Source organism: Neoarius graeffei, chromosome 20, assembly GCF_027579695.1.
Source record: "Neoarius graeffei isolate fNeoGra1 chromosome 20, fNeoGra1.pri, whole genome shotgun sequence".
Lineage (NCBI taxonomy): Eukaryota > Metazoa > Chordata > Actinopteri > Siluriformes > Ariidae > Neoarius > Neoarius graeffei.
This window is the reverse complement of record NC_083588.1, coordinates 52,149,020-52,170,767: the sequence shown is the minus strand read 5'-3', so window position 1 is coordinate 52,170,767 and position 21,748 is coordinate 52,149,020. Positions and strand designations below refer to the sequence as shown.

General features: G+C 41.4%; 1 protein-coding gene across 1 annotated transcript in view; it reads right to left on the bottom strand.

Moving 5' to 3' along the window:
- Positions 1–21,748, bottom strand: part of slc17a7a (solute carrier family 17 member 7a) — a 43,669-nt gene that overhangs the window by 6,385 nt on the left and 15,536 nt on the right. Inside the window, exons 2-7 of the mRNA XM_060902663.1 lie at positions 17,150–17,402; positions 8,039–8,157; positions 7,795–7,909; positions 3,842–3,929; positions 3,057–3,143; positions 1,000–1,142 (exon numbers count right to left, since the gene is read on the bottom strand). Of these exons, the coding sequence (XP_060758646.1) occupies positions 1,000–1,142; positions 3,057–3,143; positions 3,842–3,929; positions 7,795–7,909; positions 8,039–8,157; positions 17,150–17,402 (805 nt within the window). The remainder of the gene's footprint in view (positions 1–999; positions 1,143–3,056; positions 3,144–3,841; positions 3,930–7,794; positions 7,910–8,038; positions 8,158–17,149; positions 17,403–21,748) is intronic.

Genomic DNA, 21,748 nt, shown 5'->3' with positions numbered 1-21,748 from the left:
AACAAACTGGCGAAATGACAGTAGGAATTTGTGAAAAATGCTATAATAAAAGCCCTCGGCCTCTCGCCTATATTACATAGCTAGGGTTACAGAGGGGGGCTAGTCCTCTGGTAACCGCGAGAGTTTGACTCCACACTCGCATCTGTATTCCAGCGTGCCTTGCCAGATGGCAGTAGGCACCATTTTTATGATGGTCTTTGGTATGACCCGAGGGCTATGAAACAGAGATCGGCACCGCCAAACGCACCATGAATGGTGCAGGAAGGATTCTGACTTTGGCTATAATAATAATCTCATCTCATCTCATTATCTCTAGCCGCTTTATCCTGTTCTACAGGGTCGCAGGCAAGCTGGAGCCTATCCCAGCTGACTACGGGCGAAAGGCGGGGTACACCCTGGACAAGTCGCCAGGTCATCACAGGGCTGACACATAGACACAGACAACCATTCACACTCACATTCACACCTACGCTCAATTTAGAGTCACCAGTTAACCTAACCTGCATGTCTTTGGACTGTGGGGGAAACCGGAGGAAACCCACACGGACACGGGGAGAACATGCAAACTCCACACAGAAAGGCCCTCACCGGCCACGGGGCTCGAACCCGGACCTTCTTGCTGTGAGGCAACAGCGCTAACCACTACACCACCGTGCCGCCCTTATAATAATAATAATAATAATTCTTGAAAAATAAATATGTTCTTACCATCAAATAATTTCATTCCATATTTTGTTGCTTTTTTTTAAATATTTTTTGGGGTTTTGTTTTCAAGTAGAGTTTTTATTTTGTCCTCGGCTGGTTCAGCAACACGCTCTGCCATTTTGTTTTTCTCTACTCACGGTATATGAGTTGATATCCTAGTAGTAGAGTAGCCAATCAGAGCACGCTTGCTCATATCCAGTGAATGTGGATAGAATAAAGCCACAGATAGTTGGAGTCACCGGTGCTGTGACATGAATACATCATTAGCCCGTGTCACCGTCAGCAAATTTTCACCTGAAGGGGGTTGACCAGCCCTGCAGTCTCTCCAATGGCATCCTCAATGTATTTCCTCTCCTCTGGAGTGATTGTAGGATGAGCAGCTGGACTCTCATATGACACCAAGATCCAGAAGAGATACCACAGTATCCCGATGCTACCTGAGAGACAAATAGGATGCAGGAAGAGACGTAGAGGAAAAGAGGAGGAAACAGGAAACTGTGATTACTAGACATGTAACAATTCACCCAATTCACGATTCGATTCGATTCATGATATTCGATTCACAATTTGATTTTCCCACAATATCTTTCACTGTCAGAAATAGGGGTACAGGAGGAGTCCATTTCTGTCCCTCAAGGTCCCATAAGGTCGTAGGAAAAGACAACTGCGGTGCTAAGAGAATCTGACTGCACAGGACGGTCCGGTGTATCCGATGGTAAAGGAGATAGGAAAGGAAGCACTGAAGCACCTTTCCTTAACATAGCGCACTGGTTCTTAATCATGCTCATGGGGTCTCCTGCTCTGCATGTTTTCCAACTTTCCCTGCTCTACCTACACAGTTAGAAATAGGGGTACAGCAGGAGTCCATTTCTGTTCCCCAAGGTACAATCTACACTAACGTACCCCTACGGCTCATTATTGGACTTCAAGGTTACTATGTGTACCTTTTCAGAGTGAAAAAGGTACATATATGTTCCCAATCAGTATATAAATGGTACAAATAAGTGCCTTAGAGGTTACTGCTCCAGTGACAAGCCGTTGTACCTTTAGGGGTACAACAATGTAATTTGTTTTCAGATAGTGTTGAAAAAAAATTAAATGAAGAAAATTTTATATCCAAAAATTGCCAAATTTATTTTTCTATTCTACATCAACTTAAATATTTCTTTTGTTAAATAAATTAGGGTTTTTTTTCATTTTTTAATAACCAACAATAATTATTTGCCCACATCTGTCAAGTTTGAAATAAAATATAACAGCCTTTTAACTAAAATATTCCTTTTATTAAAAATTAAAAAAGGTTAATTGCAAATAGGCCATTTCTTAATAAACTTATGAACATTTCTACTCCCTCCATTTGCTTCTCTTCTCCTTAGCTTTCGACAGTCTGTCAAAACAGAGCTCTGATTTCTTGCTAGATCTATTTGTACAATCACACAACAGCTCTTTCACAGTTTAGGTCTGGTTTTTTTGTGTGTTTTTGCAGCATTAGAGCTGCGTTACTTCCACCTAGGGTGAAGTCATGTGCATTCCCACTACTGTACGTTATTGTGTCTTCTGCTGTCTGAACAACACAATTACAGCTAGGAACAATGAAGATTACGCAGCCTGATAATAGTCATGATTCATTTTTTTATTAATTCGCACAAGCAGCAGTAGCACAAATTGTTAGTCTCACTCAGGATCTTTGTACTTTCTTCTTCTTATTATTATTATTCTCCTAACATTTTTAGGACGCTATTTCTCCCTCATTTTTCAACCAATTATCACCAAATTTCATAGGAAGAATACCTCTGGGCTGAAATACGTTGCTATGACTTTTGGTGCTGATCCAGATCACTGAACCAGAATGATCCATGAAAAAGGGGCTTTTTTTCAATCACTTATAACTCAGTCAATTTTCATGATTTTTTTCAATCAGTTTTTTTTTATTTTGTTCAGCAAAATGACCTTCACCTTGACCTTCAATTGACAAAGTTCAGGTAGCGCAAATTACTCTGGCTTTAGTCACAGTCTCTATCTAGTTTGTATTGCACTTTATTGTTGCACGATATACTGTTACTTGCCTACTGATTAATATTGACTACAGACAAACGCAACATCTGTTAACCCTTTTAACTGCCAGAAAACATCAGCGGGTCCAGACTCCAGTAGCTGGTTAACTTCCCTAGCTACTCAGTAGACTGTAACCATTACATTAGTTCCCTGAAGCACATATCCGTGTTATATTATGGAGCTAAACGTATATCGTTATACAGCTTAATTAAGTATCGCTGTTTGCCTAGGAGGTGTGTAGTTAATGAGAGAGGCAGGATAAAAAAGTTCTGCATTTGTATGTGGTTGTTACTTACCATATACGTAAAAAACAGATGACCATCCAGTATACTGTACTAATACACCAGCCAGGGGCATCGCCACCACAGCCCCTGCATATGACCCTGATTCAGAAACGAAATAAAGCTTTTTATTGCATATAATCACAATGTCAAAAATATACAAGCTATATGCAATATACATCACAAGGCTGGTCATGTAAATCAATCAATAAATAAATCAGACACCATTAGACCCATGGAGACTCAATTATAGTTTGTTAAAAAATGCCTGTTTCCAAGCACACAAATGTTCAGGCTAATTTTAATTCTACAAAGGGTGAGTGAAGGATTTTTTAAAAATTGTAATATATTTAGAGGTGGGCGGCACGGTGGTGTAGTGGTTAGCGCTGTCGCCTCACAGCAAGAAGGTCCTGGGTTCGAGCCCCGGGGCCGGCGAGGGCCTTTCTGTGTGGAGTTTGCATGTTCTCCCCGTGTCCGCGTGGGTTTCCTCCGGGTGCTCCGGTTTCCCCCACAGTCCAAAGACATGCAGGTTAGGTTAACTGGTGACTCTAAATTGACCGTAGGTGTGAGTGTGAATGGTTGTCTGTGTCTATGTGTCGGCCCTGTGATGACCTGGCGACTTGTCCAGGGTGTACCCCGCCTTTCGCCCGTAGTCAGCTGGGATAGGCTCCAGCTTGCCTGCGACCCTGTAGAAGGATAAAGCGGCTAGAGATAATGAGATGAGATGAGATATTTAGAGGTGAATTACTCGATTTTCATTACATGTCTGAAAATGATTGTCTGCGTGCTGCCAGTCTCACCACAGAATGCCGTTGTGGCCAATCGGCTTCTCTCAAGAGGCGGAGCCCATTTGGCCCAGATCCCATGGCATGCAGGATATGACACACCCTGTGGGAGGAGCAAAAAGAAAAACCAAAGAAATTTAAACTCAACGTGAAACAGAGTAAAACAGAGGGAAACCGTCTTCAGAGAAGCCCAAACATATCAGCATTTCAAATGTTATATTTCATTTCTTTCATTCTTTAATTGCTTTCCTTCTTTCATAATTTCATTATAATTATTCTCTTCTAATTCGGCCTCATTTTCTATCACATTAGCTTCAGAAATGAAAGGGTTACTGTCCTGAAAACATTAAAATCGAGTTATCCAGTGACATTTTTTTTGTTTGTTGTGTCTAGGCTGAGAAGAGTTTCGAGCTGGCTCACTCATTGGTTAGGACTTCATTGCCGGGACGGAAGGCCATGGCAGTGTATGTTTATGTAGGACGTGACAGATGAATTTACCAATCAGATTTTGATTTATAGTGGGAGGGACCAAAAATGTATCGCTCTCGGCCTTCTCGAAGTCCAACGCGAGCTTAACTGCGAATTGGCGCCGTCAGCAGCAGTGAAGTCACCTTCCAGCCGGTGTAGCGTTCATCAGTAGTGTTAGCGAATGCTAATAAAGCAGTCAAGCCAGTGCTATCGAGAGCAAGTAGCATAGGCTAACGATCGAGAAACTAAGATTTCAATCTCCAGACTCTTCTTCCATGCACGTTCGCTACAGTATTTTTTCACTCAGACTTAAGTATTCATTTCTCTGTGTAATTTACGGAGTTACTTTTAAAATCAACATCGACAGCTACGCACAACGCAGTGACCTGGCAGCCTGCCGCTAATCCCTTACAAAATCCTTTGCCCTGTTGCTTTTCTGGTGTGTCTGGCTAAGTTTTGGCTCAGCTCAAGTCCCAGCTCTAATAGTAACAGTTCGCCACTGGTAAAACATATACACTGTGTGTTAAATCATGACTTCAATTCAATTACATTCAATTTTATTGATACAGTGCTTTTAATAATGGGCATTGTCTCAAAGCAGCTCGACAGAAATCTAGATATAGATTCAGATTCATCCTTAATGAGCAAGCCAGAGGCAACAGTGGCAAGGAAAAACTCCCCTCAGACCACATGAGAAAGAAACCTTGAGAGGACCCAGACTCAAAACTGAAACCATCGTCATCTGGGTGACACCAGAGAGCGAGATATAAATCATTACTCTTCGACTACAGAGTCAAGCAGTGTAAAGTGTGTTGGAAAGATCGTCAGTGTCTTCATTGATTTCAATAAATGTGTAGCTTTATGTCTGTAATATTCAGGTGAAGTTTTCCACTCTATACTGAATGAAACGTGCACAGTTTTTAGCAAGTGCTACCATTAAAGCATCCAAGTGAGAACGTCCACAATCATCTTGAAGGTATCCATAGCAACCTGATGGTAAACGCTGGGCCATCCTGAGCAGAAACGATTACTGGATGTGGTTATTGTTTTATTTGTTTATTTATTTATTTTTACTACCACAGTAATGCTGCTTTCTCGATTCTGATTGGTGCAAGGCAAATCACAGGTTTACTATATATAGTATTAGTACAAGTATGGAAGTGATTATAGGAAATCGTGCGTGCTGACTAGTCAAGAAATTTGGACTATTTCTCGATAATCACCTCGAGCGACTCGGCAAAATGGCGGCCAATCGGTTTGTCACCGTAGGTGAGGAAGAATTAGAAATGATGAAAGAAAATGCTGTTCCTAAAAGCACTAAAGATGCTATGAAGTTTGGTCTAAAACTATTCAAAGGTAAGGTGGAATTGTGATTTATTTTATCAATTTCAAAACAAAGTATTTTATGTGACTCGGCGTAGACAAGTGACAAGTCTCCGCCGCGCCGTTATTACATTTACATGACGCTTTTGAAGTTTGAAATAAATTTTTTTTTAATATGATTTAAAAAAAAATAATCACCTGTGTATTTATGCTAAAACAATTATCCACCTCAGGCTCAGTGAATATCGGTGAATTATAACCTCAACTTCGTCTCAGTTATTATTCACCGATATTCACTTCGCCTTCAGCGAATAACTGTTAATTAACGCTTTCGTTCTGATACATTATCGTTTCCATAGTAACAGCTTACACAAGGACTTGTAACGTGAATGGTTTACATAATATAATAAATACTAATAATAATCAGATTAAAAATGTGTTATTTAACAAGGAATAACAAAAATAATCGTTGCTCTGGTGAAGTTTTCTGTAAGGACACTTTTGTTTCACATTTATGGAAGGAGTCTCCAGTGTCAACTTTCCAAAACTGGAAAGTCTTCAGGACAGAGGACGTTGCCTCTTTGCAGTTTCTTGGTAACATAAGCTGTTTTTTTTTTTTTTTAATTAACTTCAAGAGGCAGAAAAAAGAGAGGCTGGTAAGGGAACGACGGTTTATAGCTGTTTAACAACTTGTTTTATGGACATTTCATAACATTAAACATCACTTTAAACAGCTAAAAAGCTCGTGTATTGTTCATAAGTTTAAAAAAATGCTGGAAAATTGATGTGGTATAAGGGAAATAAAAACATTTTGGGACACGGTGCTATCAGAAAATAATCAACTTCAGGGTGGTAACAGTTTTTCCGCTTCAGTTAGGAAGCATCACACCACCAAGTTGTTGATTATTTTCCTATAATAGTATGCCCCCAGTTGTTTTCTTCCTTACATATTATTATACATACAGGACAGTTTTTTGTTGGAATAAAAACACGTATTCCATTCCATTCTAGCAGATTTCATTCATTTGGTTCGATAGCATGCAATATTGTTAGCATATCGCTTATCCTATGTGTATTACGTCACTCTACCCAATGGAGAATGAGCGTTGAATATGGTTTACAATATTGCATGGTTGTCAAGACAACATGACGTCACACATCAGAGACGTAAAACTTCTGCGCTAGCGAGCGACTGGGACAATGTGTAAACAAACATGGCCGCCAGGTTTGCTTCGTTAAATACGGAAGATTTTGAGAGAATTTTGAAAGAGAAAGACGCATTGAAGGCGGCACGGTGGTGTAGTGGTTAGCGCTGTCGCCTCACAGCAAGAAGGTCCGGGTTCGAGCCCCGTGGCCGGCGAGGGCCTTTCTGTGTGGAGTTTGCATGTTCTCCCCGTGTCCGCGTGGGTTTCCTCCGGGTGCTCCGGTTTCCCCCACAGTCCAAAGACATGCAGGTTAGGTTAACTGGTGACTCTAAATTGAGCGTAGGTGTGAATGTGAGTGTGAATGGTTGTCTGTGTCTATGTGTCAGCCCTGTGATGACCTGGCGACTTGTCCAGGGTGTACCCCGCCTTTCACCCGTAGTCAGCTGGGATAGGCTCCAGCTTGCCTGCGGCCCTGTAGAACAGGATAAAGCGGCTAGAGATAATGAGATGAGATGAGAAAGACGCATTGAACACCCGAAAGGAATATGTATTATAATAATAATAATAATAATGGCTTTTTTTCACAGTATATGAGATATATTCCATTCAGCTACTTGTCTTCAACTTGTTCAATATCATGCTAGCTGAATGGAATATATCTGATATACCACTCAACACCAGCCAATATGATTTAAATATTTTTCCTGCCCATATATACCTGCTAATGTGAGCAAAAAGCACAAAGAAGTACAGAAAAACAAAAATGTTCTCTTTTAAGTGCTAATATATTGGGGGCAATATAATTGGGAACACATTACAGCAACGAAAAGAAAGGTCAGGTTTGATTTCAGGTTGTCTTTAAAGTATTTTGAGCAGTTATCGATACAAAACCTATATAAGGGGAAAAACTTCTATTTTATTAATAAATCAGGTATGATTTGTATTGATAGCTTTGGAATGGAATGGTGGTAAAGTCCAGATTTCTGAGCTGCACTTTACTAATGCACTGAGTCATAAACCCAGATGGTGTACCTCCACAAGACCCTGGCATATCCTGACCATGATGACACATCCATAGTGGATCCGTGCTGCAGCAGGAATCAGCATGTTCAGAGTGGACGTGGCCACGATCGCAAAGCCAAACACTCTGCAGAAATAAGAAACACGCATACCTCAGAACACATGTACACACTACAATGGTTGAAAATGAAAAAAAAAAAAACACATCAGCTGTTCCTAAGCAGTGAGTTTAAAAAGCATCACTGGGGGAAATCACCTGTTGGCTGCGAATTTCTGACAGATGAATCCTCCAGGGATCTGTGTAACGATGTAACCCCAGAAAAATGAACCGTGGATCATCCCCACTGTCTCTGGGTCCCACGTGAACTGAGCAGCCTAGAGAGAGACAGACAGACAGAGAAACAATGAGAGAGACAGACAGTGAGAAATACAGACAGAGAGAGACAGAAAGAGATACAGAGAGAGAGAGACAGTGAGAGAGACAGACAGTGAGAAATACAGACAGAGAGAGAGACAGAAAGAGATACAGAGAGAGAGAGACACAGTGAGAGAGACAGACAGTGAGAAATACAGACAGACAGAGAGAGACAGAAAGATACAGAGAGAGAAAGACATCATGAGATAGACAGAGGAAGAGACAAAGAAAGAGACAGATGGTGACAGACAGACAGACATTGAGAGAGAGAGAGAGAGAGAGAGAGAGAGAGAGAGACAGACAGTGGGAGAGACAGCCAGAGAGATACAAACAGAGAGAGAGAGAAAGAGAGAGACAGACAGACAGAGGGAGAGACAGCCAGAGAGAGACAGATAGAGAGAATGACAGTGTGGTAGACAGACAGAGGGAGAGACAGGCAGTGAGATAGACGGGGAGAGACAGAGAGAGAGAGAGAGATAGACAGATAGTAGGAGAGACAGCCATAGAGAGACAGACAGATAGTGAGATACAGACAGTAGGAGAGACAGCCATAAAAGAGACAGACAGATAGTGAGAGACAGACAGCGAGGTAGACAGACAGTAAGAGAGACAGCCATAGAGAGACAGACAGATAGTGAGAGACAGACAGAAAGAGAGAGACAGCCAGAGAGAGACAGATAGACAGTGACATAGACAGAAAGAGACAGACAGAAAAAAAATGTGTTGTTAAATAACGTTGTATTCAGGCACCCGGATGTCAGTCCTTACATACAACACGAAATACTTCAGACAAAAAAAAATCATTTCAGTGAATTCAGTCTAAATAATAATAATAATAATAATAATAATAATAATAATAATAACTAGACAGGGACACTCTAACGAGTGCAAACCCCGCCTTTTCCCTATTAAAATACATTGAGCGAAAATTTCGAAGTTCTGCCATGACCTTGACCTTTGACCTCCAAAATTTAATGGTTTCCTTCCTGGGTGATTGGCAACACATGTACAAAATTTGGTCCAAATCGATCCATTGGTTCTTGAGATATCTTGCAGACACACAGACAGACAGACAGACAGATACACACACACACAGACTGACGCAGGTGAAAATAATAACCCCTCCGACTACTGTCGGCGGGGTTAATAATAATAATTTATATAGCGCCTTTCTCAAAACCCAAGGTCGCTTTACAATAATAGGCAAAAAAAAGAAAAGAAAAAAGTCCACCAACTAGAGGTCAGGATATCATTCCAGTGGTGTAGCAGCCACAGTGAATGTTTTATTCCCTTACAGAAGAGTCATGTGACCTTCGCATGTAATATTTACGTGATTTTTCAACACCTGGTATGTTATGTTTTGTACATTTTTCATGTAGGATTCACAAATCGTGCATGTGTTTTTATTTTTCACATGCAATTTTCTCATCCTTATGATTATATTATGTTTTTTATATTATATTCTTATTTATTATTATCCTATATTTTCTTATGGAATTATTACCAAAGATTCACTTATTTCAAAGTGATTTTTATCAATGTTCATTTTTTTTATACACAAGTCATTTATTTTCATGTGATTTTCTTAAATTTTTTTTTCACATTTGTTTTCCACAAAACTCTTTTTTTTCCCCAAATGTGATTTTTCCACACGATTCATTTTCTTTTCAGATGTAATTTCTTCACATGATTCATTGATTACCACATGTGATATTTTCCTCATCATTCATTTATTTATGCATGTAATTCCCTCAGATGATTTATTTATTATCACATGATTATTACAAAAATGTTTATTACATTATACATTATTCCATATTATTATTTAGATATTTGTTTGTTGATTTTTTTTATCACATGATCACACAATCACAATGTTGCTTGATATTTCACAGGTGCAATTTCAGGTCATAACATGTTGAAATGCACCATGTTTTTTATTATTATTATTATTATTTTTTTTTTTTTTTTATGGTCACACAGTACGAAATTGTTACAGAGATTGCATTGCAATCCATCCAAATGCGTGTGGTGCAAAAGTTCTCCCAGCTCATATGGTATAATATTGCTTTGAAATCCAATCTTGCAGTGTAGTGTTGTATTATATAACGGCACTGTAAGCTGTTATACACTACAATGTCATTCCAAAACTTGTCTCAAGGTCAGAGGCATGACAGAGGCTCTTTCAGAAGGAATATTCCAGAAATCTATGCAACAAAAATAATAATTGTAGATACATGAGTTCCGTACATTTATATGTGGTTTTAAGCACATAAGTATATCTGTGTGTACCTAGTAGGGATGTAACAATACGCTGTGGGTCATGATTCAATTGGAATGACAATACTAGCATCACAATTTCAATCTGATTCGATTCTCACAATATTTTGGACAAAAGTTGAATGAAAAGACAATGTTCATTTTTGTCTGCATCAAACTATAATCAAAAATGGCTATGAACAGAGGTTTGATATTATAAACAAAATCTACTACAGGTTCACCATATCTTGAGAACAAACAAACAAATAAATAAATTCTCCCAAAATTTGACAAAATAAAGAAAGTCTCTAAACTGAAGAAAATGACTGATTGAAACAAAATGAGGTCTGCAGCAGTGCTTGAGGTGTCATTTTAACCGGAATTAGAGCTCCAAAGGCGGCTAAACTGTCCGGGTTCCACAAGCTCTTTCTTAAGCAATATAAATCACAGCAGCGTGGGACTGATATCATTTGAATGCTACTGAAGAGCTCTTTTTATTCATTTGCGCTAGCAGCAGTAGCACAAATTGTTACTCTCTCTCAGGATCTTTCTACTTTATAATTCTTCTTCTTATTATTATTCTCCTAATGTTTTTTAGGACGCCATTTCTCCCTCAGTTTTCAACCAATCATCACCAAATTTCACATGAATACCACCTCTGGGCTGAAATATGTTGCTGTGACTTTTGGTGCTGATCTGGATCACTGAACCGGAATGATCCATGAAAAACTGGCTTTTTTTCAATCACTTATAACTCTGTCAATTTTCATGATTTTTTCAATCAGTTTTTTTTTATTTTGTTCACGGCATCAGGGCACAACTTTTCCTTGACCTTCAATTGACAAAAGCCATCTAGTGCAAATTACTGCAACTTTAGCCACAGTCTCTATCTAGTTTATATTGTTATAACTGTTTTAATTCTATGGGTTGTGCAGTTCGGGACCTCTGGTTTTCAAATAATGCAAATGCATTAGGTATATACTGTAGTTAACAGCATGCAGATTCCCACAATGCACACTGCAAAATTTTTGTATTGTGATCTATCTTTTCATGATGCATTGTTACACCCCTAGTGGTAGAGGTGTTTAAAGTTCAGTTTCAGACACAAAGTTTCCAGTGAAACATAGAATTTCGGACAAAAATCCTTCATCAGCTGAATTCTTGGAGTTCATACTGGTGTTTAGTTAGCCTATTTAAACCATGTCAGTATTTTGCTGCAAGTTGGCCTAGTGGTTAGCGTGTCCGCCTCTCAATCAGGAGATCGCAAGTTCTACTCATGGTCAGACCATACCAAAGACCATCTTAAAACTGGTACCTACTCGGCCGCGTTAACCCTTGCCGAGGCCCTGGGCAGACACACCCCCGAGGCCCCACCCCCGCCTGTTGTCAACTGCGCTCAGCAAATTCACCCCCTCAGATGTGCCTGTCTAACTAGACACAGAAACTTAAATAATGACAGTGGCACAATTAGAAATACTATTGAACGATAAAACTTTATATCCATCAACACCTATTTAATCGAGACAAAGCAATGGTGAAATAGGCAACTGCATGGTGAAAAAATCCATCAGACATCACGGTTAACAAGTCTGGTTAACTAAAGTTTAGCCTCAAGAAGCCTTTGAATGAGTGAGTCAATGAACAACATGTCAAGAACATAACCTCGGCCTACAACAGTTTCTTTAGTATTCAGAACAAGAACATTCATTTGGTATATAACCGTTCGTTTTCATTTTGGAATCCAGGCGACTTTTAACTTGTGAAAACAAAGAGCGATAACAAAGAAAGAAAAATATCTTGCTTCTCAGAAATAAATCTCAAAATGTTCGGCTATGTGAAACATTTCATCCTTTCACACACGTAATGTCCCAAACAGCAGTGGCACACAGCTTTGCGCATTCAGTTTGACAGCCATGGGTCAACTTACAAGGGCACTTTCCTACTTTTCTGGAAAGCAAAGTCATTAATTAAATCATTGAACTCAAGCTGGCGTAGCGTGTGAAGACATGGTGGACAGTGATCATATTGACCATGACAGGTGATTTATGCGACGGGACAAGGTGGGCTTCCTTACGGGTGGCGAAATGCATCAAAAATGTTATCAATATGATCAAAACTTCTGAAAATATCGTTTCATATTTTCCGATCTCGCTACCTCCGAGGCCCCCTAGTGGCCGAGGCCCTGGGCAGCTGCCCATGAAGCCCATTAGGATAACGCGTCCTTGTACCTACTGCCATCTGGTAAGGCACGCTGCAATACAGATGTGAGTAGGGAGTCAAACTTTCGCGGTTACCAGAGGACGAGGCCCCCCCAGTGTAACCATAGCCGTTTTGGCGAGAGGCTGAGGGCTACAGAAATGAAGATTAGTGCCACCTGAAGCGTAGCAAGGACTTTAGCTTTTTTAGACTTTTAGTATTTTATAACTCGTGTCACTATGTGGGGAAAACATGAAATAGTCTCTTTTAGGCACAATTTAAAGTTAAATTTTCTATGTCGTTATGTATATGGGATCCAGGACAACTTCTCCACTTGTTCCCCATGACAGAAAGGCTACGTTGGGGAACCAAGAACCAACAGTACTTTGTCTTCTTGACCCCTAAGAAGCTCTCACCACACTAACCACTGAACTTCAAGCCCAATTTTGGTGTAAATGTCTATGCAGTAAATCAGTGTTTCCCAAACCTTGTTTATTGACTTATCTTCTTTAAAAAGCAATAGCACTAGTACGTGTAGTTTATCACTTTTAAGCAGTGCCTGAGGTGCTGCCAGTCCTGAGTGTTCAACACTGCAGAAAACAGAAGTGTGCTCTGTGGTTTGGCTTGAGTCTCAGTGGTGCCGTGCTGTCCATGGCTGGGCTCCCACTCACCACGCACCACAGGACTGGAAACATTCTCTAACAGAGACACACACTGAAGCAGCCATGCATACAGACATAACGCAACACTACACCTCTGAGTGCTGTATGCCTGCTGACTCATAAACTTATGTAAAAATGCTATTTTGCAAGAGTAGATCTTTGCTAGAATACTAGCAAGTAAGTATGCAAGTATAGTAGTTTACTACGAAGTAAATATGTGAGTATTTAAACTATGTAAGTAGTTTGGTAATTGCTTTACGTATGTATGTAAGTAAACATTCCAGTATGCAAGTATGTATGCTAATATGCACATGCATTAGCATGAAAGCATGAATGCATGCTAGCATGTGAGCAGGTTAATATGCAACTATTCATGTATGCTAGTTTGTAAGTATTTAGGCATTTAATAAGCTTGGTAGGCAGCACGGTGGTGTAGTGGTTAGCGCTGTTGCCTCACAGCAAGAAGGTCCTGGGTTCGAGCCCCGGGGCCGGCGAGGGCCTTTCTGTGTGGAGTTTGCATGTTCTCCCCGTGTCCGCGTGGGTTTCCTCCGGGTGCTCCGGTTTCCCCCAAAGACATGCAGGTTAGGTTAACTGGTGACTCTAAATTGACCGTAGGTGTGAGTGTGAATGGTTGTCTGTGTCTATGTGTCAGCCCTGTGATGACCTGGCGACTTGTCCAGGGTGTACCCCGCCTTTCGCCCGTAGTCAGCTGGGATAGGCTCCAGCTTGCCTGCGACCCTGTAGAAGGATAAAGCGGCTAGAGATAATGAGATGAGATGAGATAAGCTTGGCAAGTCTTTTTTAGGTATTGAAGTGTGGTATTCAAGTATGCAAGTGTACAGTAAATAGCTTGGTAAATCTCATTAGGTATATAAGTTTGCAAGAATGCAACTATGTTAGGTGGCACGGTGGTGTAGTGGTTAGCACTGTCGCCACACAACAAGAAGGTTCTGGGTTTGAGCCCATCTGCCGACATGGGCCTTTCTATGTGGAGTTTGCATGTTCTCCGTGGGTTTCCTCCGGGTGCTCCGGTTTCCCCCACAGTCTGAAGACGTGCAGGTTAGGCTAATCGGTGACTCTAAATTGACCGCAAGTGTGAATGGTTGTTTGTCTCTATGTGTCAGCCCTACAATGACCTGGCGACTTGTCCAGAGCGTACCCCACCTCTCGCCCATAATCAGCTGGGATAGGCTCCAGCTTGCCCGCGACCCTGCACAGGATAAGCAGTTACGGATAATGGATGGATGACAAGTATGTTAGTATGCTGGTACATAAGTATGATATTCTGCAATAATATAAGTTGATGCTATAAGGATATAAGATTAGGATAATATAAGAATGCTAGCAAATCTCATTATCTGTAGCCGCTTTATCCTGTTCTATAGGGTCGCGGGCAAGCTGGAGCCTATCCCAGCTGACTACGGGCGAAAGGCGGGGTACACCCTGGACAAGTCGCCAGGCCATCGCAGGGCTGACACAGAGACAAAACAACCATTCACACCTACGGTCAATTTAGAGCCACCAATTAGCCTAACCTGCATGTCTTTGGACTGTGGGGGAAACCGGAGCACCCGGAGGAAACCCACGCGGACACGGGGAGAACATGCAAACTCCACACAGAAAGGCCCTCGCCGGCAACGGGGCTTGAACCCAGGACCTTCTTGCTGTGAGGCGACAGCGCTAACCACTACACCACCGTGCCGCCATGCTAACAAGTCATTATGCAAATATCGTAGTATACTAATAAAGAATGCAAGTATACGAGTATATATGTATGTAATTAATCGCTTTAGGTATATTAAATTATTCTACGATACAAGCATGTAACTATGCAGAATGCAAGTGTGCAAGTTTGAAAGTATGTACTTATACTAATATGTAAATAATTAAGTATGTAAGTATGCAAGTACATAAAGATTTAACTATGTGAGTAGTTTGGTTAGTTGCTTTAAGTATGTTAGTATGTAAATATACTAGTATCCAACTATACAAGTGTACATGTAAACATGCTAGTATGCACGTGTGGAAGCACAAAATTATGAATGTATAATATTCTCCTAGTATGTGTATGTATGCTAGTAGGCAAGTATTTAAGTATTCTAGTATGTAACTAGATAAATATAGCACTATATTATGTATACTGTGTGTCAGTGTTGTAGTCGAGTCACTAAACCTCGAGTCCGAGTCCAGTCTCGAGTCCCAAGTGTTCAAGTCCGAGTCATTGAAGAAAATTTCGAGTCAAGTCCAAGTCGAGTTCACTATTGATCAGAGTCGAGTCCAAGAACAAGACTCCAACCGCACCGTTTAACGGTGGCTGTTGCTGTCTTTATGTGAAAGCGTCTTTGCTACTGTGTTGGACTAACGTTCCTGTTCGACTGCTCCATTTTAGTTAAAATGGCTACAGATAAAAAGCTTGTTCATCGCTCAGCAAGCCCTGCCCACTATCAACAGGGCAAATAACATGAGAGAGGGTTAACACTAGCTATTTCATCGCTCAGCAAGCAAGCCCCGCTATCAACAGAGCAATGAACATAGCGTGTCACTTCCTTCTCTGGGTGGAGTCTTACCAAATGACGATTGAAGTTTGAGGTTGTCCCCGTCGTCTCCTCGATAGTTCTTCTACATATGGAACACATAGCAGTGCATTTTTTCCCACTGCACGAGAAGTCTGTATAAGCAAAGAGGACAATCCTAGGTGCTTCTCTCCAGGCATTTTAGCACCATTAACGTTAGTTTGTTCCTGAACATGACGTATGAACAGGTGAATGTGCATTCTCTTGCACAAAATTAGTATAAAAATTAATGTAGATATAAATATCTTATGCCAAATTATTATGGCGGGCGGCACGGTGGTGTAGTGGTTAGCGCTGTCGCCTCACAGCAAGAAGGTCCTGGGTTCGGGCCCCAGGGCCGGCGAGGGCCTTTCTGTGTGGAGTTTGCATGTCCTCCCCGTGTCCGCGTGGGTTTCCTCCGGGTGCTCCGGTTTCCCCCACAGTCCAAAGACATGCAGGTTAGGTTAACTGGTGACTCTAAATTGACCGTAGGTGTGAATGTGAGTGCGAATGGTTGTCTGTGTTTATGTGTCAACCCTGTGATGACCTGGCGACTTGTCCAGGGTGTACCCCGCCTTTCGCCCGTAGTCAGCTGGGATAGGCTCCAGCTTGCCTGCGACCCTGTAGAACAGGATAAAGCGGCTAGAGATAATGAGATGAAATTATTATGGCATGTTACAAAAAATAAAGAAAAAAATCAGAGTCCGAGTCTCCAGTTTACGAGTCCGAATGCAGTTAATGCACGAGTCCGAGTCTGAGTCATCAGTGCTCAAGTCCAAGTCAAGTCAAGTCAAGTCACGTCATGAGTCCTTAAAATTAGGGCACAAGTTGGAGTCTAGTACTACAAGCCTGGTAAGTATATGCATAAGTGTAGTAGTAGGTATAGTAGCATGTATGAATTTATGCATGCAAGTAGCTTGGTAGGCCAATTTGTGTACTCATATGCAAGTATGTAAATATGCTAGTATATAACTATTCAGTAGGTGACGCATGTGTAGCTTGTACATATGTAAGCAAGCAAGAACTTAAGTATACAAGTATTTCCAATCCTTTCTAAACTAATGATAAACAATTATGTGCATCATTTGGGTCTGATTCAGCAGCACAGCTATGCAAATTAGAAAAGTGTTACAAGCTTGGATGCACGGAAAACAGAAGTATTGCTAAGTCTGCCCACAACAAGCGTTGCTGATTTCACCCTAAATGTTCAGTGAAACCAGAAGCTATTGTTAAGGACATTGGTGTCACCCTTGATCCAAGTTTAAAATCTGAAGGACACTCACCAGTATGACGGGTTTCTTTCCATAATAAACAGTGTGGTCATTGACCATGCTGACAATGGCAACGCCGAGATTGCAGCGGATACCGAAGGAGATGCAAAAACCGAGACCAGAGAGAATGGCGATAATGTAGCGGCGTGGCATCCCAAAGCATGTACAGTCCACGATGGGCAGCTCCTTCTCCTCCACCATCTCTGGCCTTCCCTCAGCTGACAGCTCGATAGTTTCGCCATTTTCTTGACGCTTCTCAAGGATCCTAGAGGTACAACAAGAACATATATGGCAGTTCCTCTTTAATCAAAGTATCCTGACACAATGAGCTTAATGGGTCTGTCTCAGAGATTGATATCTTTGAAAATTTGAAATAAAAAAAAAGTTGTTTTCCACTGAACAGATGTTAGTGTTGGGCCAAGGCATGAAAAGTGCAAATTCAAGATGACTAAAGTGATTTCATTCTTAGGGAAACAGATATTTAAACAAACCTGAAAGATTGACATGCAGTAAATCATCCATTGCCTCAGGTACCACAGATAGACATGAACAAACTAAAATTAATAACTTATAGAGTGCCATTATATACTGTATATCAAAGCAAAGTCCTTCCCACGCCATGTGGCAGCACCGATCTCCATAGCCCTTGGCCTCTCACATACAGTAGCTAGGCTTACGGTGGGGGGCTAGTCCTCTGGTAACCACAAGAGTTTGACTCCCCACTTGCATCTGTATTGCAGCATGCCTTGCCAGACGGCAGTAGGTACCATTTTTACGATTGTCTTTGGTATGACCCGACCGTGAGTAGAACTCACAATCTCCTGATCGAGAGGCAGACATGCTAACCACTAGGCCAACTTGCGGTATATACAACCCCGATTCCAAAAAAGTTGGGACAAAGTACAAATTGTAAATAAAAACAGAATGCAATGATGTGGAAGTTTCAAAATTCTACATTTTATTCAGAATAGAACATAGATGACATATCAAATGTTTAAACTGAGAAAATGTATCATTTAAAGAGAAAAATTAGGTGATTTTAAATTCCATGACAACAACACATCTCAAAAAAGTTGCGACAAGGCCATGTTTACCACTGTGAGACATCCCCTTTTCTCTTTACAACAGTCTGTAAACGTCTGGGGACTGAGGAGACAAGTTGCTCAAGTTTAGGGATAGGAATGTTAACCCATTCTTGTCTAATGTAGGATTCTAGTTGCTCAACTGTCTTAGGTCTTTTTTGTCGTATCTTCCATTTTAGGATGCACCAAGTGTTTTCTATGGGTGAAAGATCTGGACTGCAGGCTGCCCAGTTGAGTACCCGGACCCTTCTTCTACGCAGCCATGATGCTGTAATTGATGCAGTATGTGGTTTGGCATTGTCATGTTGGAAAATGCAAGGTCTTCCCTGAAAGAGACATCGTCTGGATGGGAGCATATGTTGCTCTAGAACCTGGATATACCTTTCAGCATTGATGGTGTCTTTCCAGATGTGTAAGCTGCCCATGCCACACGCACTAATGCAACCCCATACCATCAGAGATGCAGGCTTCTGAACTGAGCGCTGATAACAACTTGGGTCGTCCTTCTCCTCTTTAGTCCGAATGACACGGCGTCCCTGATTTCCATAAAGAACTTCAAATTTTGATTCATCTGACCACAGAACAGTTTTCCACTTTGCCACAGTCCATTTTAAATGAGCCTTGGCCCAGAGAAGACGTCTGCGCTTCTGGATCATGTTTAGATGCGGCTTCTTCTTTGAACTATAGAGTTTTAGCTGGCAACGGCGGATGGCACGGTGAATTGTGTTCACAGATAATGTTCTCTGGAAATATTCCTGAGCCCATTTTGTGATTTCCAATACAGAAGCATGCCTGTATGTGATGCAGTGCCGTCTAAGGGCCCGAAGATCACGGGCACCCAGTATGGTTTTCCGGCCTTGACCCTTACGCACAGAGATTCTTCCAGATTCTCTGAATCTTTTGATGATATTATGCACTGTAGATGATGATATGTTCAAACTCTTTGAAATTTTACACTGTGGAACTCCTTTCTGATATTGCTCCACTATTTGTCGGCGCAGAATTAGGGGGATTGGTGATCCTCTTCCCATCTTTACTTCTGAGAGCTGCTGCCACTCCAAGATGCTCTTTTTATACCCAGTCATGTTAATGACCTATTGCTAATTGACCTAATGAGTTGCAATTTGGTCCTCCAGCTGTTCCTTTTTTGTACCTTTAACTTTTCCAGCCTCTTATTGCCCCTGTCTCAACTTTTTTGAGATGTGTTGCTGTCATGAAATTTCAAATGAGCCAATATTTGGCATGAAATTTCAAAATGTCTCACTTTTGACATTTGATATGTTGTCTATGTTCTATTGTGAATACAATAACAGTTTTTGAGATTTGTAAATTATTGCATTCCATTTTTATTTACAATTTGTACTTTGTCCCAACTTTTTTGGAATCGGGGTTGTATGATAAGCATAGGAATGCTTTTCCATACTAATTGAAATACTACGGTTCTTGTGAAAATGCTGTCGTGAAGAATTTTGTGTATAAATTTATCCAGCCGCTGTGTCCGGGGATCAGGTCGTCGAGGCCCCTGCCTTCGACTGCCACCCAATCCACACTGCACCAGTCCCCTACTGCTACCTCTGTGGGTGGTGAACCCACAGGAGGTCGGGCCCACGTCACCTCTTTGGGCTGAGCCCGGCCGGGCCCCATGGGCAAAGGCCCGGCCACCAAGCGCTCGCAGACGAACTTCCCTGGGGAGGTGTTCCAGGCATGTCCCCCCGGGAGGAGGCCCCAGGGAAGACCCAGGACACGCTGGAGGGACTATGTCTCTCGGCTGGCCTGGGAACGCCTCGGTGTTCTTCCCAAGGAGCTGGCCGAGGTGTCTGGGGAAAGGGAAGTTTGGGCTTCCATGCTTAGACTGCTGCCTCCGCGACCTGGTCCCGGATAAAGTGGAAGAAGACGAGACGAGACGAGAATTTATCCAGCCTTGTACTTTGGGGAACAACAACCTACATGAAGTACAATAACTTTTCTGCACTTAATCATGTGACTGAAGATTAAAATTTCTTAAAAGCCATATCAAGATATAAACGTCATCATGACCCATAAAATGGTCATCAAAACCTTTGGCTCATTCTTCATCCATAGGTTTGAAACTGTAGGCTGAAGTATGAGTGATATGAGTATGGTATGAGTAATGCTCAAGTTTTGGACCAGAGCTTTAAAAGTGAAGGACGCTGATTGATATATGCTTATCAGATCAATATACGTTTGTTCAGAAAAATATTACACCAGTGTGTGGCTATTTCAATAACTGTGTGTTAGTAAGTGTCATATTTCGACCCTCACACCACATCAGGCAGGCGTTAACACACCTGCAGGTGAGAGAGAGGAGGAGAACATAAAGGGGGCGTCGCAGTGGATATCAGAACATGGGTGTTAAGCAGAGGCCTGAAGAGAGACCATCTGGGTACTGCAACCTGCTCTACTACTACTACACACACACGCGCGCGCACGCACACACACACACAACAAATTCACAGGTAATTGTGGTGTATAAGACACACATGGAGTCATGTGTGTATGCGTGTGTATATGCTTGTGTGCATTTCCAACAGATCTACATCTCCAATTGCACATATTTGTGTTTTATTAAAGCACGTCCTTACTGATCATGCGTTTAAGTGAGGGATATACAGTGCCTTGAAAAAGTATTCATACCCCTTGAACTTTTTCACATGTTTCCACCTTACAACCACAAACTTAAAAGTTTTTTATTGAGATTTTATGTCATAGACCAACACAGAGTAGCACATAATTGTGAAGTGAAACGAAAATGATAAATGGTCTTCAAAATTTTAAACAAATAAAAATCTGAAAAATGTGATGTGCATTAGTATTCAGACCCCCTACGTCAATACTTTGTAGAGCCACCTTTTGCTGCAATTACAGCTGCAAGTCTTTTGTGGTACGTCTCTACCAGCTTTGCACATCTAGACACTGAAATTTTTGCCCATTCTTCTTTGCAAAATAGCTCAAGCTCAGCCAGATTGGATGGAGAGCGTCTGTGAACAGCAATTTTCAAGTCTTGCCACAGATGCTCAATGGGATTTAGGTCTGGGCTTTGACTGGGCCATTCTAACACATGAATATTCTTTGATCTAAACCATTCCATTGTAGCTCTAGCTGTATGTTTAGGGTCATTGTCTTGCTGGAAGGTGAATCTCCTTCCCAGTCTCAAGTCTTTTGCAGCCTCCAACAGGTTTTCTTCCAGGATTGCCCTGTATTTAGCTCCATCCATCTTCCCATCAACTCTGACCAGCTTCCCTGTCCCTGCTGAAGAAAAGCATCCCCATAGCATGATGCTGCCACCACCATGTTTCACAGTGGGGATGGTGTGTGCAGGGTGATGAGCAGCGTTAGTTTTTCGCCACACATAGCGCTTTGCATTTAGGCCAAAAAGTTCAACTTTGTTCTCATCTGACCAAAGCACCTTCTTCCACATGTTTGCTGTCCCCTACATTTCTTATGCCTGTCTTTCAACAATGGCTTTCTTCTTGCCACTCTTCCAAAAAGGCCAGATTTGTGGAGTGTA